The 16,135-nt window shown below is 58.6% G+C and overlaps 4 protein-coding genes across 6 annotated transcripts in view; 2 read left to right on the plus strand and 2 right to left on the minus strand.

Moving 5' to 3' along the window:
• Nucleotides 1-2,500, plus strand: part of PHAF1 (phagophore assembly factor 1) — a 28,839-nt gene extending 26,339 nt beyond the window's left edge. For all 3 annotated transcript variants that reach the window (XM_082677966.1, XM_082677965.1, XM_082677967.1), the window contains exon 17: nucleotides 509-2,500. In XM_082677966.1, the coding sequence (XP_082534092.1) occupies nucleotides 509-595 (87 nt within the window). In that variant the 3' untranslated portion in view covers nucleotides 596-2,500. The remainder of the gene's footprint in view (nucleotides 1-508) is intronic.
• A 172-nt stretch (nucleotides 2,501-2,672) lies between these two features.
• Nucleotides 2,673-4,032, minus strand: B3GNT9 (UDP-GlcNAc:betaGal beta-1,3-N-acetylglucosaminyltransferase 9; the record flags this gene model as incomplete). Its single annotated transcript, XM_082677968.1, has 1 exon — nucleotides 2,673-4,032. One exon carries the CDS (start codon nucleotides 4,030-4,032, stop codon nucleotides 2,824-2,826), a length of 1,209 nt encoding a protein of 402 aa, XP_082534094.1. The 3' UTR covers nucleotides 2,673-2,823.
• A 2,729-nt stretch (nucleotides 4,033-6,761) lies between these two features.
• On the minus strand, nucleotides 6,762-11,823 carry TRADD (TNFRSF1A associated via death domain). Its single transcript, XM_082677580.1, has 5 exons — nucleotides 11,760-11,823; nucleotides 9,155-9,313; nucleotides 7,984-8,261; nucleotides 7,711-7,906; nucleotides 6,762-7,572 (listed from the first exon to the last, which is right to left on the minus strand). Exons 2-5 carry the CDS (start codon nucleotides 9,303-9,305, stop codon nucleotides 7,262-7,264), a joined length of 936 nt encoding a protein of 311 aa, XP_082533706.1. The 5' UTR covers nucleotides 9,306-9,313; nucleotides 11,760-11,823; the 3' UTR covers nucleotides 6,762-7,261.
• A 52-nt stretch (nucleotides 11,824-11,875) lies between these two features.
• Nucleotides 11,876-15,772, plus strand: FBXL8 (F-box and leucine rich repeat protein 8). The gene is made up of 3 exons (XM_082676368.1): nucleotides 11,876-11,978; nucleotides 13,513-13,689; nucleotides 14,422-15,772. The coding sequence occupies exons 2-3, from the start codon at nucleotides 13,538-13,540 to the stop codon at nucleotides 15,392-15,394; spliced, it is 1,125 nt and encodes a 374-aa protein (XP_082532494.1). The 5' UTR covers nucleotides 11,876-11,978; nucleotides 13,513-13,537; the 3' UTR covers nucleotides 15,395-15,772.
• The last annotated feature ends 363 nt before the right edge of the window (nucleotides 15,773-16,135 follow it).

Here is a 16,135-nt window from a genome sequence, read left to right on the forward strand (position 1 = left end):
TTATATTTGAAAATGTGAGTACAATAGGAAAGGTAACCACAGAGCAAGTGGGGCTCAGTCCGGGTGTGTTGGGGGCCTTTAAATGCCATGTGAATGAACGTGCTGTGGGATGAGTGGCTATAGAGGCCCCACTGGCTTGGGAGAAGAATGGGCTGCCCCTGTTTTCCCATCTGGATGCCATACCTTCAGCAGACCTCTAGCAGTTCCAGAAGGACTGGACAAATGGGTGTGGTGAAGTTTATATATCCCAGAGAAACAGGCAGACACAGGAGCAGAGATGACCCCCTTAGCATGAGTTGGGGGGTGTTGAGGGGTCAGTCCAGCCCCGTGTGCAGGTGGGTTGCACACACAACCTCCAGCCCCTGTGCACAGGAGCTGCCTCAAGTCCCTTCTCTTCAGTCACAGCACAGGACTGATGCCACTGCCGGTTTTTGTGGGTCTGATTGCCTGCTCTGCTTACATCCCTTCAACTCCTCCCCCTTGATTCGCTGTCCTCTTCTCATAACAGGTCATGCAGAACAACCACATTGCCTCAGTGACCCTTTATGGCCCCCCCAGGCCTGGTGCCCACCTGAGAACCGCAGAACTCCCCTAGGAACATCACCACCCATGCCCCTCTGCCCCATGGAACTGTGTATCGCATCCTGTTCAGCAGGCCACCCTGTGGGTTTTCTTGGACACCTTGCCAGTGTGGAAGGGCTGTTGTGATATTTTGAGGTGGGGCTCAGGCTGGGTGCTCTGCCATGGGGTGAGAGGCCCAAATATTCTTCTGTGCGATCTCAGCCTGCTGGTGCCAACAGGGGACACAGACTGCAAAGAGAAGCACAAACTCTGAGCCTTGATACCTGGACCCAGGAGCTCTCGACTAACGTGTAAGGAGACAGGGTTCTGTCTCCCCTGTCCCTGACACATTGGGAAAACTTGAGGCTCTTTCTCTGGCTGAGGACACAGGCACCCAGACAAGGACAGGGTCCTGCCTTTGGCCCAACATTGCCACATGACCCTTAAGGCAAGCAGGTAGCATGTCCGTAGTACTTGGTTGCAACTTTTGCACTACATCCACTTTAGTTACTTGATGAGCTGGCTGTGGCCAAGGTGGCCCACTTGCCCTTCCCTGTTTCTTTCTTGCACGTGCTCCCTGCCAGGCCCAGTAGGCACACCCAACTGGTTGAAACACAACTTTCTACCATCAAGGTACGTGCCCAGGCCTGGTTCCCACCCCTCTTGGAGCCAGCCTTCAAGGCCGCCTGTTCCCCTACTCTGCCCCAACCTGGCTGGCAGGGCTGCATGTTTCCATCCTGTTTGCCTCTTTGTTTTAATGCCAAAGTTTTAGCCAAAGACATCTTCCTTCTTTTTTTGTGTTTCAGCATTCTGTTCTGCACTGTGGGCTTGGCCCCCCTGCCTCAGCTCTGGGCAGTGTCCCCTGGCCGGGCCCATTCGCGGCTCAAGGCCCCTGGGGCTCATGGAGGGCTGGGCTGCTCAGTCTCTTCGTGGGACTTGCTAAGGAAAGTAGCATATGTGCTTTAAAAATATTAATCCTTTTGAAAAGAATTGAGAAGAGAAATGTATAATTTTATCCCATTTTTAATATTTTGGTCTAGCAACTTGTGATACATAGATGACAATTTTGTGAGTTTTTCAAATGTGTGTACAGATTTTTGTAAATATGACTCTTTTGTAATTAATTCATGTACAGCCTCATCCTGTATAGTTTAACAATGAATGTGCAGGGGACCTGCCCTGGGCGCCTGTGTGGTGCCTGGGCCTACAGCCAGGCTTGTGTGGCGTTCCCATGACTTTGTGACTGGTGTCTTCCCGTGTGGACTGTGGCCTGGCCAGAGACTCTCACACATCCCACTGCGGGGCAGCCAGGACTGTTCCCATCTTCCTAGCATGGGGGAACCTTCCTCATGCCCTGCCCATACCCCTCCTCCAATAAAGACCTATGCCCTCCACGACAGCTCCCCATGTGCTGTTGCTGGGATGTTTATACTAAAATGAGCGTGGAGGCGTTGATTTTTTTGAGAAAGGGGTGGTTGAAGAATATGGGGAAACTTACAGCTGGAGGAGTCCTCTTAGAAAAAGGTTCCTTGGCTCCTCTGAAGGGGGTAGCACAGGCTCCAGTGAGAGAATGGCACAGTTGTGTGGGTGTAGGTGGGTAGCTGGATATGGGGGAAGACTAGGTAGGACAATGCGCTCAGTCCCTGTGTGTCTCCATCCCTAATGTTCCAGCTAGCCCAGGGCTCAGGAGGGCTTGGCCCCAGGAAAGCAGATCTAAAGACCTAGACGTGGCTAAGAATGCAGTTTGAAGGGGCAAATAGGAAGCAAAACGCCTACTTTCAGATTGAGTTGTGGCAGAATGGCTGCCGGTTCCATGAGGACTGAGGCCAGGCCCCTACCCATCCCTGTGGGGTCCAGCGAGAAAGATCTGCATTTGTTGGCCTCACTCTAAGGGTTCCAAACTAAGAAGTATGGTCAGATTCCATGAGCCTCTGCCACCCCCACCCCCACCCACATCCCTACTAGGAGGACCAAGCACGTTCACCTGCTTGGCAAAGAGCCTGGTTCTCCACCACCTCAGCCCTGGCTGTCTCAAAGGGCCACCATTAGATTGGTTCCAGATCACCTCCCAATAGGGTGTGTCAGCAGGAACCAACCTCAATCTTCACTCCCTGGGACCTTCTGGAGGAAGACACCTGGATGCCCCTTTCTGGGGAAGAACCACATACACAGCACTAATCTGCCTGGGAAACCTACCCTTCAAGCTACCTCCCACTTACCTCCTGGGTCTGAATGAGGGGGGCTTAGAGCTGTGACAGGTGGCTAGGGGCCCCACTGGAAGGGACCCGCAGCGACAGGCCATGGACGCGCACAGGCTGGCCCGTGTGGCCGGTGCAGCAAGTGCCACATAAGCCATATGTCAGCAGCCGAGAGCCCGTGCACTACAACCAGCTCGCGGTAAAAGCAGGGGTCGAAGGTGCGGAGGTGCGGAGCGGCTGAAGGTCGAGGGATGCCAAAGGTGCGGAAAGCAGGGTGAGGCTCAGGCGTGAGACGCAGGCGCTGTAGACACATGCCCAAAAAGACGTCGTCAATGGGGAAAAGCTCAACCTGCGCGCAGGCACCGGCCAGGCGGCGCAGCGTGGCCCCCGAGAGAACGAAGCCGCCACCGCCTGCGTAGGCCGGGTAGGCAGGCAGGCCGTACACAGCCTCAGGGATGTAGTACTTGCTGGCCCGCACGCGGATTGGCCGCGCCTGCACTATCACGTCACCTGCAAGCAGGTCCTGCTCCGGGTCCCTTGGTGCCAGGAACTCCAGCAGGTTTCCCACGTGCACAAACACGTCGGCGTCGCCCTTAAAGACGAAGCGCACGTCGGGGCAGTAGGCGGAGGCCCAGGCCAGAAAATGGATCTCCTTGAGCGTTAGGTTGAAGAAAGTGTCGTCGAAGGCCCAGAGCAGGATGTCCGCGTACGCACGGCTCTCAGCACGCAGCAGGGCGCTCCAGTGCGTTCGAGTGCCCGCCCCCTCCGCGTCTGCCCCGTCTGTGCCCGCGCCCCGGGGCACGCCCAGCAAAAACACCCGGCGCACTAGCGCCCCCTGCACGCGACCCTCAGCCCCCCACGTCTGGCGCACTGCTTGGCGCCGCTCGAAGTCCGCAGCCACCGACTTGACGGCGATGAGCAGGTCGGGTCCGCCGGGGGGTGCGCCATTTCCTCGGCACTTGTGCGGCTGGTTAATGAGGAGAGGGAAGCGCCGCTGGTCCTTGGCTCGAAGATAGCGGCCAAAGTCAAAAGGTCCCGTGGGCGTGGGCGGCTCCGGCGTATCCTCTTCGTAGGCCGGCGGGGCTGCGTCCGCGTCCGGCGCCTGAAATACACGGAGCCCCGGGGTGGGCCCCGGCGCCGCCCTCCCTTGAGCTCGCGGCGCGTTCGTCGTCGGGGCCGCGCCATCGCGCTGCGCATAGAGCAGGAGGCCGAGGGCGGCGCCGAGGAGCAGCGTGAGCGACGCTTCTCCGCGTAGGCGCAGCCTCCGCCTCATGTCCGTCTGGCAGGCGCCCGCGGCCCCTGCGGAGAGACTCAGTCAGGGGCTCAAGACAAGGAAGCCAGCAGCCGGCAGGGGCTCCGGCCCCGCCCTCCCCGGGGGTAGGGCGCGGGAGGCCACACGCCTGGGGTCTCCAGCTGCCGGCTGTTCATCCCCCTCCGTTGTCCTCCTACTTTGGGCCCTGACCCCCCACCGGGATGGGCACCCTGAAAGGGCAAGAAGTTCCTCCTAATAGCCGACTCCCACCCTCTCAGCTCCGGCCTAGCACGGTGCCCCAGAGCCAGATCAGGGAGACGCGGAGCCTCGGCCCCACCCTCTTCCCGCGTTGAGGCTGAATCCCTTCTACTCATCCCTACCCACCACGGAGGTCCTTGGGATCCTGATACACGTTCGGCCCTTGGGAGCGGCGTGGCCCCGGATGCCGGGGCCTCCGGGGCTCAGCGCGGGGTCCCAAGGGCGGCCATGGACGGGGCCTGGGCCAAATGCAACGTTGGCAGGAAGGGGGGCCGGGGCCGCTGCCACGTGACCCTACAGCTGTGTGCGCCCGGACATCTGGAGCTCAGTCAGCTCCGCCCTGGCGCTGCCGGAGCGCTGTCTCCGAGTGGAGACTAATCTCTGAGAGGGATCCTCACGGTCAGCTCTCTCTGGGAAGCTCAAAGAGGTGAGTTCTGGTCTCCGTGCAGACTCAGACTTCCCAATTCTGCCTTTCCGGGGGACGGGAAGAAGCACTAACCTTTCTGGTTAGTTTCCCTACCCCTGCCTCTCCGGAGCAGAAAGGGCCTGGGCTGGGCAGGAGCCCCAGCGCAGGAGGGCTTGGCATCGACCCCTCCCAGGCCATCCTTGGAAGTGCTTCTCCTCAGCTTTCCAGGAGCCCTGGTTCCGCAAGACAGGGTCCAAAAAGTGCCCCGGATACATGGCTGCCTCCTTTCTCCTGGCTCTGCCATGCCCGCCAGTAGACACACCACGCACACAAGGACCAACAAAACTGCGTGTGCAATTCTCACAACCCTGGCAGCAGCTGTCATTGATTATGCCCAGATGGGGACGCTGCCCCTCAGGGAGTTAAGTGACTTGCCCAGGATCGTACAGGCAGAAGGTAAGAGCACTGTCCCAGATCTTCTGGAATTCAGTCCAAGACTCTTTCCTCTGTCCTCCCTTGCCCCTCTCCCTATCCATCCACTTGGATGCAGGAGAGGGGGGCCAACCCTGTCTGCTTTAACTTCACAGGTGAGCACTTCAGTCTGTCTCTCCAGAGGCAGTTCTGAGTTCTTTAGTCCCTAGTGCCCCAGGCCATCATCACCTCCTGCAGGAAGAAATAACCAAGCCTGGGCCCACTGCAGGCCAGGTAGGGCTGGCAGGGATTGGTTTAGCTTGGGGGACTCCTGAAGTAGACCAGTGAGCAAAGGGTTTGATGTGGACACAGGCGGGCAGAGAGGCGCTCTGGAGATTGGGGCCCAGGCCTTGCCCAGCTCTGGCTGCCACCTCTCTCTTCCTGGAACTCAGAGCCTCCAGGTCCCAGCCATGCAGTGGGGCCTGGAGTAGACAACACCCACCCCACCCCGCCCCGCCCCACCCAAGAGTTTATGAGGGCAGACTGTGAGAACCAGCACTGCTACCCAGTGCCATCCTCTTTCCAGTGGCTGTGACTGCGCCTTCTGACTTCTTCCCACCAATATTCTCCCTTACAAAATAAACCCTCCGACCTGAGCCTCACTCTCCCGGTCACAGACTTCTCAGGAGTCCTCTACTCCGGCTGTCTCTGCTGCCTCACCTCCCATCTCTCCTGTGTTCTGGTTTCAGGCTGTCCACACCATGTCCCAGAAACAGCCCCCACCTAGTAACCTTTTCCCCGACTCCAGTGGACACTCCGCAGCTTTGACAGATTTGCAGCCTCCATCACAGCAGGTGGGTATTCCCCTGGCTTCCAAATCTGGTTTTCCTCCTTCCAATTTGGGTTGCTCTTTTTTCTGGTTGGTGACCTTCAGGACCTCCCCCTGGGCCACCCCACCCACTCCCACCTGTACATTTCTGAATCCTGGGCCTCGACACTCTCCTGAACTCAAAACTATAGATCCAGCTATCCTTGGACTCTCTCCCTGGATGTTCTACAGGAACATCATGCCCAACTTGTCCCAAACAGAGCAAGCACTTCACCTCCCCCAGGGCCCCTATCTCAGCAGGCAGCTCCACCTTCCCTCCAACTGGCAAAGGCAGAAACTCTGGAGTCCTCTCCCACCTCCCTCATTCAGTGTCACCAGGCCTGTTGTCCTTTGTCCTAACTCAATGTTCATCCCTTCCCTCCATCTCTGCTGCTAACTGCCCCAGCCTGGGGCACTGTCTTTTCTCTCTCTCTGCATCCTCACCAGCCTCCCAGCCTTAACTGCCAAAACCTTTTAAAGGTCTCTCACTAGCCTCCAGATAAAATCCAAACTCTGTAAATTGGCTTACCTGACCCCATGCCCTCTGCCTCCCCCACTCACCAATGGGTCTCTGCAAATCCACCCACCCCTAGATCCAGCCACTCTAAACCTTCTGTTCTAAATCCCTTCCTCTCACCTTCCTCAAGACCTCACCTGAGGCTGACCATGCCCAGAATATTGCCCTTCTCTCATTCCACCACCCACAACATTCACAGTCATTTCTCTCCCAGGAAGCCTAACCCCTAACCTGGGTTAGGCCCCTGCTCAGTTGCTCCCACAACTCCTTGTATTTTTCACATCAAAAAACTGGTAGTATTTTATTACTGTTTCTTAATATTCAGAGTCTCAGACTGAGTGTGAACTGGGGACAGGCAGGATTCGTGTGTTTTGTTCACCACGGTATTTGCAGCACCCAGGATGATGCCTAGGATACAGCAGGTCCTTAATGAATTATATTGAATTAATGAATAGTAATGAATTGTTCTATGAATGAAGAGGTAAGGTCTGGCTGAAAGCCCCTCTTTTGCGGTGGGAAAAGGTGAGGTCGACCTTTTGCAGCAGGTCACCCATACGCTCTATCTCTATCCTAGTATCTAGAACAGAACCCCCAGTGGCACCCCAGCAGACACTGTGGGTGCTTGTCTGACTCCTGGAGAGGGCAGCCATATCTGGTTGTAAGTATGGCGTCAGAGTCCCGTGGGTGGACAGGAGGTCAGCAGTAGCATTAGAAGGGACCCTACAGTCACCCAGGTGCTCCAAACCCTGGCTGGGCAACTGGCCGACTGCCCCTTTCTCTGGTACCCAGGCTAGGCCAGGCCGCCATGGGGATTTGCGAGGCCCAGCAAGTCCTCTGCCAGGCTGGTGAGTTCGTTCTCCTCGAGCGCCTCCACCAGGCGCTGCAGCGTGGCGCGGCGGCCCTCGGCCTGCACGAAGCGCCGCAGCAGCTGGAAGGCCTGCTCATACAGCCCTTCACGCTCGTATTCATAGGCCAGTGAGTCAAGCGCCGGGTCCCGCAATGCACGACAGCCGCGCTGCAAGGAGCGCCCCACCTTGCGCCACTTGAGGCCCACTGAGCGCGCGAACGTCTGTTGGTCCTGCAGGCTCAGCGGCCGGTTCACTGCAGGGGAAGTGGGAAGCGGAGTGAGCTCGGGACACCCTTCCATTTCCTCCCCGCGACTATCCCGCGCAGACCTCACCCCTCCCCAAACTCCATCCTCCCGAGGATGCTGCCTCTGCTTCTCTCCGGGAGTCTCACCTACGGGCTGACCATGGAACAGAAAAGTCTGGCCAGACGGCGGCGGCGGTGGCTTCTCCTCCGACGGAGAGGGTGCCAGAGACTGCGAGGGGGCCGGAGCGCCCTCCACGTCGCCCCCTTGGCCCCCCGAGCCGCACGTCAGATTCCTGAGCGCATCCTCCAACTCTGTTAGTTCCTCATCCCGGAGCCGGTCGGGCTAGGGAGGGGAGTGCGGCGTCGGTGGGGGTCTTAGCCGCGAATCCCCACCCCACCCTGGCCCCAGCCCGGCCGCACCTTCTGGGCGAAGATGCAATTCAAACAGCGCTCCTCGTCGGTCAGCAAGGCATCTAGCTGCTCCGCGCCGGCGCGCAGCTCCAGTTGCAGCGACACGGAGTGCAGGGTCAGCTCCGCCGCCAAGCACCCTTGCAGCGCGGCGCGCAGTGCCCCCTCGCGGTAGGTGCGGAGGAAGCGGCCGCAGGCCTGGCGCCCGCTGAAACGCAACTGCACGATCAGCTGCGGATCGCTGCGGTGGATCTTGAGCATCTGCAGCACGTCAGGGCTCCCGCCACTCTCTGCGAAGGCAGGCAGTCAGGTGGCATGTGGTCCCCCTGCGGGGCCATTCTCCAAGAGGCCGGAGGACGGATGAAGCCCCAGGTAAGACGCCCTCCCCATCCCCAGACCTAGGGGCGCGGCTATACGCCAGAGCTCCCAGCTGGGAAGCAAATTGGGATGCAAACAGCAACAACCCAGAATAAAGGCCAGGACCTATCACAGGGAGCACCCTAGGATGGAGTGTGTGCTACTCTATCCCCAATCCTGAAGCCCCAAATGAGGGTGGGCAAAAAGGACATGCAAGAGACTTTGCAGGGTAGAAAGGGGCATTTGCCCTGGGCAGCCAAGCCCTCTGGGTAGGTGGCTGGCGGAACAGGGGGCGAGAGGTCTCAGGTTTTCGGCCTACTAGTGTGGCTCCCCCCGCCCTGGAAGGAGAGAGGCTCTCGTCGCTCTGAGGCCGGAGCCAGATCCCCCTATTGGCTTCAACCTCCAGTGGCCTCTGCCCTGAGATGGGAAAAGGGGACCCGAAAGGTAGGTACTGGGGAGGGGGTCTTGGGCAAGGAGTGCTGCAGTGAGAGAGGAAAAGAAGAGAGAGGCGCGATTAGTAGACAGCAGTGAGCGGGCTGATCCGTGGAGTGGGGGGCATGGAGCAGGGGCACGTTAGTGCACACATAGATCATACAGAGACACAAGAGACACAAGTCTACACCCGAGGGCACACATGCATACACAGAGAAGACAGACCCTACACAACCAGGCGTCCTCCTCCTCCCTTCCCTAACGAATCTTTTCCTTAAAGTGGTGGTTAAGCGCAGGCCCACAGAGTTGAAGAGGTGAGGTCTCAGTCCCTGGCCCCGCCCACAAAAGGCCCCAGGCCGGCCTTTCCTCTCCAAGTGCCCGCCCACTCACGCACCTGCCAGGGCAGTCCGCAGAGCCCTGTACACCGCCACTTTCTGCTGCGGGTGAGCGTAGGCATCCGACAAGACCACCTTGTCCAGCGAGGACTCCACAAATAGGTAGGCACTGCCCACCCACTCCTCGAGCCCATTTGGCCCAGCCGCCATCTTGCCTCCTGGGGACAGAGATACGCATTCAGATCACCCCAACCCAGCTCTGGAGACAACTGTCCAGTCCCACGTGGCCGAGCTGTCCCCTCAGCTGACATCCAGCCGTCCCCACCCAGCTGGCATACTTATGAGGGTAAGTTCATCATCCCACAGGCAGCCCCTTGTGCTTCTGGCTCTGCACAGCCCAGCCCAAACCAGCCCAGCCCAGCCAAGGTTTTCAGTGAGGACTGTCTCTCCACTGTCTTCTCAGAGAAAGAGCCCAGGGTCACAGGGATGGAAGAGGAGAGGGACAATGTTGCAGCAGAAACAACAAGTTCTGCTCCCTCCTCAGGCCAGGGTGTCTCTCTCTCTTTTTTTTTTTTTTTTTTTTTTTGCGGTACGCGGGCCTCTCACTGTTGTGGCCCCTCCCCTCGCGGAGCACAGGCTCCGGACGCGCAGGCCCAGCAGCCATGGCCCACGGGCCCAGCCGCTCTGCGGCATGCGGGATCCTCCCGAACCGGGGCACGAGCCCGCGTCCCCTGCATTGGCAGGCGGACCCCCAACCACTGCGCCACCAGGGAAGCCCGAGTGTCTCTCTTTTCAAAGCTGACTGGAGACATCCTTATCCTGGATGGTGCCCATGCCCCACAGCACAACCAGACCCATGTGCTGGTATGGTATGCCCTCAGCTTAAATTCGAGCTCCCAGGATCCCTGTGGGACCACAGCCCCCACTTAAATTTTCTGACCTGAATTCCTACTATATCTCCAGGCTTCACTTCAAAGGACACCTGTAGTTTGCGCCTGCCCAGATTCCCTCCCGCAATCCTGACTGACCTCTGGGGCCTTCCCTCTTCCCTTGTCTCAATCCACATGCCTGTTGGAAGGGCTAACTCCACTCCCTAGCTCCAGGCCTGGGCAAGTGAAACAGGCCTAGCCAATCTGCATATTCCATTCGCCTTCCTGAAATGATTTGTTCAGAGTTGGGCATAGGATTCAAGTTGGACCAATCAAAATCAACCTGCAAATTTGGCTGGATCAATAGGAAAGAGGCATAAGTTTCCCTTCCTATCTTGAAGCTGAGCGAGAAGGAAGGGTAGTTCTCCTCTGCCACTGCTTGGGAAGAGCCTGACTGAGAATGAAACTGGCGCAGGAGGCTACAGAGCCAAGAGATGAAGAAGTGCACTCCTAGCCACACTGTGTCCCATCTTGGACTTTTCCATTATGTGAACTAAATCATTTCTGTTTATTCTGTGTTTCAGATCTGCCCCCAGACCCTAACGTGAGAGCCAAAGCTGGGACAGTACCTGGGAAGGGGCGCTCCAGCATCACCCAGACCTGGCAAGAAAAATGATACTTGATAACCCTACCCTGCGTCTGAGCACAGGGATGTACCTTTTGAGCACCCCCCCCCATAATCTTTTGGTAGAAGACATATTAATACTTGTGTGTTTACCCAAAACCATAGTCTGGAAATTAACAGGAAGTTACCATTGTTTACCTCTGTTGGGGAAGGGGGAGACTTGGCGTGATCTTTATTTTCACTGTATTTAGCAATATTCTACTTTATGTAAACCCCGTAGATGCAGTCCCGCCCGAAGGGGTGGGTAAGTAAGGGTGGTAGTCTCCCCAGCAGGCCTACCTGCGGGACATTGAAAACCTGGAGGAGGGGGGAAGCTCCCTCACACTCACTACGACGGGACAAATGGGAGAAGTCAAACAGAAGTCAAACAGGCCTGCCAGGCTAAAGGTCGAGAAGGACAGACAACCTTTGAGAAGCGGCCGGGGCCCTTGGCTCGTTTCGCGCCCTTGGGAACTCCTTTCTACGTGTCCTTCCAAAGAAGCCCCTCCTCGGGAAGCCCCGCGCCCCACCCACCCAGAGTCCGCCTCTCTGCGGGCGGGGCCGGGCTGGGTTCTAGGAACTCTTAGCTGGGTACCGACTCAAGAAAATGTGCCCCTATGACCGGGAGCCAGCCGGTGCAGCGTTCTATTAACACGGCCTAACAGTCCCCGGGTAGCCCCACCTCTGGCCGGGTGGACGGTGAAGGCCTGCTGGCGGGCGTGGCCCCTCAAGGACTGACAGGCTGAGAGTCCCAGCATCCTACTCAGCTGGGCCGCTCCCGAGCTCTCGAGGGGAGCTCCCCGGCCTCCCTCGTTCTGGAGTTCTGCTCTTGCTACTGGCCGGGGAGGGCAAAGGGTTTCTGCTCAAATATCTGTTCAGAAACAGCCCCACCCCGTCCTCTCACCCACAGGGTCCTGCCGCCCCTTGAAATCCCCTAACTGGGACAAGGAACTTTCGGGGACCAAGGTCCGTACCCTCTCTCCCTCCTCCCACGGAAACAGCCCAATAGGCCACCACCACCACCTGACCCGAGCAGCCGCGGATGACAACCGCGCCGCGCCCATGCTTCCGAGCCAGGATCCACCTCGGCTCCTGCCGGCACTGGGAAGCCCACCCACCCTCTGCACTAACCTGGCCGCCTCGGCTCGTCGCGGATTCCCACGCCCGCCCGGCTCCACTGGATTCGCGCTGCTTCCGTGTGTGCGCGGAGCGCAGGGGCGGCGCCCCAGTGCGAGCCGCCCCTTCTGTCCCGGCGTCCCGCCCCTCGGGCTCCCCGCGGTTCCTTCCCACCACTGTCCTCCGCCGCCAGTCCCCAGTCTCTGGGCAAAACCCACCTGGTCCGCTGAGCAGGTAAGAAACTGGCGCCTGAGGTTAAACAGCAGGGAGAACAGCCTGCGGCAAGGGACTTCGAGGACTTGTGGTTCTTACGAGGCCGGAGGGCCCCAGGGTGAGAGCTGCTCCTCTTCCTCCAGCGGGCAACGGATGGATCAACAAGGAGGTGCCCCTTGAGGACCAGACGTTTCTGGTGCCTTCTGTGTGGTAGAGCTCGAAGATCTCTGATCTCTGATACTCCCTGACACTCTGAACGGGGTGCCGGTGGGTCCCAAGTTCAGGCCTGGTGGAGGGTATCAGAAGCCCCAGGATACGCGAGGCGCAAATTCCAGCAGGGACCGTTAGCCTAGAAAATAGAAAACCGGCCAGTGGCGTGAAACGTTGGGTACGAAAACCTTTAAGGACCTTAAACTAAAATTGGCAACTTCAAAGAGGACGCACATTTTCCAACAAAGACCGCGCTCTCTCTGAGGTGGGTCTGCCGAATTCCAGCTGAACCTAAGCCGCCCAACGGGAGCCTGGGCTGCTTGGGGTTCAGGATCGGAACTTGAACCCAGGGTTCCTCAGGTCCCAGAAACCCAAGACTTTCTCCGCCCCGCCGGCCTTCTCTTGGAAGCTCTCGGGACACCTCCCCCTGCGAGGTGGACGAAAGAGCCTCCCTTCTCTGGGCGGATTCGGTTGTGCCCCACCCGCGTCCCTGCTTTCTGATTGGCTTGTGATCTCTGCCAATTAAAAGTTTTCCCTAATGCTCCCGCCCTATTAACCCTATCGTTACTCTCTAGTGACTGGCGGGGGCTAGGTCCGGGTTTCTCAACTTGGGACCTGTAGAATCCACCGGCGCTTGTTGAAATTCAGATTCCTGGGCCCTACTCTTTTCGGAGAGCCTAACTTAGTAGGTGGGGCCGTGGAATCTGTAGTGTGAACAAGTGTCCAAGTGATTCTGATGCCCCGCACCCTTTGAGAATGCCTCATTTCAATGGTCCTCGGTGCTTGGGCTTAGTCCTCCCCTAGTACTCAGGGTCGAAATTGGGAGGCAAGCTGTTCAGTGACCCCTGTGAGACTAGTCTGGGCCCTCTGAGCTGGGGGGAGGACGTGGTTGTCTGGAGTCAGAGCCTGTGCATCCGCCTTCCAACTTGCTCAGAGAAAACTTTGGTAACTAGAAGAAAGATCCCATAGCATCATCCCAAATCCGGTATTCGGCTTTATCAACGTGGTGCACCGGTCGTGGTTGAGTTCTTTCTAATATAGCATAAAACGTGGATTTGCTCAACAAGTGAGAACGTAGTTTAAAGGAGAATCAGAGATCCTCGGCATCCAGGGCAGACTTCATGGGTCTGAGACCTGTGCACTGCACAGGGCCCCAGGCTTGGTTTAATAACTTGGTTAAATGCTCTGCTGTCACTGTCTTGAAACCCTTAATAATGTTTTGAACAAAGAGACCCACATTTTCATTTTGCACTGGGCTCTGCAAATTACATAGCAGCTCCTGGGCCACAAGCATTTCTACACGTAGGCTCCAGGTGTTTCCCTCAACACTTTGGCCTTCCTGCAGCGGAACCCCCACCCTGCTCCCGGCCATGGCGGAGCCTGGAGAACAACTGCCGGAGGAGGTGCTGGCACTCATTTTCCGTCACCTGCCCCTGCGGGACCGCGCCGCTGCCGCGAGGGTTTGCAGAGCTTGGGCTGCCGCTGCCACCTGCAGCACTGTGTGGCACAACACGAACATCAGGTGAGCAGGCTCCTCCCCCTCCCGCCTTCTCCCTGGCTCGGTGGAGTCAGGGCTTGGGGAGATACAGTGACTCTCCCCATATTAAAAAGCGTAATCAGGACTTCCAGCGGTCCAGTGGTTGACTGGGCATTTCCAATTCAGGGGGCGTGAGTTCGATCCCTGGTCAGGGAACTAAGATTCCACATGCACGGGCCCCCCCCCCAAAGTGTAATAATTTCTAACATTTATTGGCCACCAACTGTGTACCAACCATTGTTCTAAGTGCCTTACACATATTAATTGATTTAATCCTCACTAAAACTTTATGTGGTAGATAGGTGGTATTATTATCTCCGTTGCACAGATAGAAAATTGAGGCAGAGAGATTTAATCACTTCCTTACTCAGCTGAGAAGTAGCAGAGGCAAATGTGAACCTGGCAATCCAGAGGCCACGCCCCCCCTCCTTAAAGACCGCTGAGAAAGCCCTGTTCTTAAAATATCATTGGCTCTCCGTGGCAAGGTTTCAACCAGCGGCAGATGCATCTGAAGTCTTCTAAATGGATAGGATGGGAGTTCCCTTCTAGCATCACCTTGGAGCGACCAGGCATGGTCGGGACAGGGAGGTATGTGGGGAGGGGGCAGGAAGTGGGGATGGTAGCTGGAACCCAGGCTGAGGGGTGGGTTAGAGGCCTCTCTCCAGGTCGCGGGGACTCGGCCGGCTGATGCCTTTTCTCCACCACTCTACCCCCAAGTTGCGACTGTGAGCTAGAAGGCATGCAGCCGCAGTACCTGTCCGCTTGCCTGGACCACGTTCAGAATCTACGTCTGGAATTTGTGCCGTCCAGGGAGCCGAGCCGCCTGGCGGCCATAGAGTTGCTGACCGCACTGGCTGGCCGTAACCCCGAGCTGCGAGGCCTGTGCCTGGAGTGCCGCGGAGAAAAGCGGCTCTTCGACTCGGGTCGCGACGTCCTGGACGCCGTGCACGCCCTCTGTAGGGCCGCCCGCGCGCTGCGCCACCTCGACCTAAGGCGCTTGCCCTTCACACTGGACGACGCGCTGGTGCTGCAGGTGGCACACGGCTGCCCGGAGCTCTGCAGCCTTTTCCTGGATAACAGTACGCTGGTGGGCAGCGTGGGGCCAGGCTCCGTGCTGGAGCTACTAGAGGCCTGCCCCTGCCTGCGCGCCCTCGGCCTGCACCTGGCCAGCCTGTCGCGCACCGCGCTCGAGGCACTGGCGGCGCCAGACCGCGCACCTTTTGAGCTCCTGGCCCTGCGGTGCGCATGTCCCGAAGACGCACGCGCGTCGCCCCTGCCTAATGAAGCCTGGGCCGAGCTGAGCCGCCGCCACCCTGGACTGGCCGTAGAGCTGGAGCTGGAGCCGGCTCTGCCTGCCGAGAGCGTGACACGCGTCCTGCAGCCTGCTGTGCCCGTGGCTGCGCTGCGCCTCAGCCTCTCTGGGGACACCGTAGGCCCGGTGCGCTTCGCAGCGCGCCACTACGCCGCAACCTTGCGCGCGCTCGAGGTGCGCGCTGCCGCCTCTGCCGAGCTGGACGCCGCGCTGGAGGAGCTGGCAGAGCGCTGCGTGGGCCTGCGCGAAGTGCACTGCTTCTGCGTGGTGCGACCCTCCGTGCTGCATGCCTTCCGCACGCACTGCCCGCGCCTGCGCAGCTACACGCTCAAGCTGACGCGGGAGCCGCATCCCTGGCGGCCCACGCTTGTGGCGTGAGGCGACAAACCCTCTTTCCCCTCCCTGCGGACGTGTGGCCTCTGAGATGCTGCGTGGGTTTGCCCCGGGGCGCGTCAGCTGCTAGTCCGCTCCTTTAGGACTCTGTTGTCTCTTGTCCCTCTCGAGAATTGGGGGCTGTGGGATGGCGTCAGTACCAGCCCGGAGCAACCTGAGTCCACTCGTTGCTGTCAACATCTGCAGACACCCACTGTCCCCGCCATACGGGGATCACCCTCCTCCAACCCCAGTCCTCTGCAAACGTTGCTCGGCGGCCCCGGCGTGGGAGGAGGGAGGGCACTGGTTCAAAGCATGCCTCAGGGTTGAGTGTGAAATAAATCAAGCAGTATCTCTACGTCCTGTGAAAGGCCGGGTCCGCCCTGAAGGGTGAGGGAGGAGAACCAGCAGATGCCGGAGGAGGGGTCCGGGCAGGGGTGGGAGAGTTCGAGACCTCACGGTTTACTTCCACTGGTGCGGCTGCGGGGGTCAGTGTCGGGGCACTCGCATCTTCCGAATGACAACGCCCCAGGGTTCGGCGGGAGGGGGCCAGCTTCTCCTTCCCCCACCCTCCCGCTCTCAAGCTCGCTCCTTTCTGCCCCTCTAACCGAGGCTTCACTATGCCCACGCCATCGCCTTATAGGACTTTCCCAGCCCACACCACGCTGTGTACGCTGGATTCTCCCGAAGAACAAAGGAGGAAACAGCGGGCCTGAGAGAGGGGTGGGACTCGAACGCAGGTCTACC

The sequence above is a fragment of the Grampus griseus genome (genome assembly GCF_964374135.1).
Source record: "Grampus griseus genome assembly, chromosome: 19".
Taxonomy (NCBI): Eukaryota; Metazoa; Chordata; class Mammalia; order Artiodactyla; family Delphinidae; genus Grampus; species Grampus griseus.

What these genes read in the sequence shown, in the direction of transcription:
- TRADD (XM_082677580.1), bottom strand. Translation starts at nt 9,305, where the DNA reads ATGGCGGCTGGGCCAAATGGGCTCGAGGAGTGGGTGGGCAGTGCCTAC. An exon ending in ATTGCATCTTCGCCCAGAAG is followed by an intron (nt 7,907 to 7,983) that starts GTGCGGCCGGGC and finishes TCCCCTCCCTAG; the next exon opens with CCCGACCGGCTCCGGGATGA. An exon ending in GTTCCATGGTCAGCCCGTAG is followed by an intron (nt 7,573 to 7,710) that starts GTGAGACTCCCG and finishes CTTCCCCTGCAG; the next exon opens with TGAACCGGCCGCTGAGCCTG.
- FBXL8 (XM_082676368.1), top strand. Translation starts at nt 13,538, where the DNA reads ATGGCGGAGCCTGGAGAACAACTGCCGGAGGAGGTGCTGGCACTCATT. An exon ending in TGGCACAACACGAACATCAG is followed by an intron (nt 13,690 to 14,421) that starts GTGAGCAGGCTC and finishes TCTACCCCCAAG; the next exon opens with TTGCGACTGTGAGCTAGAAG.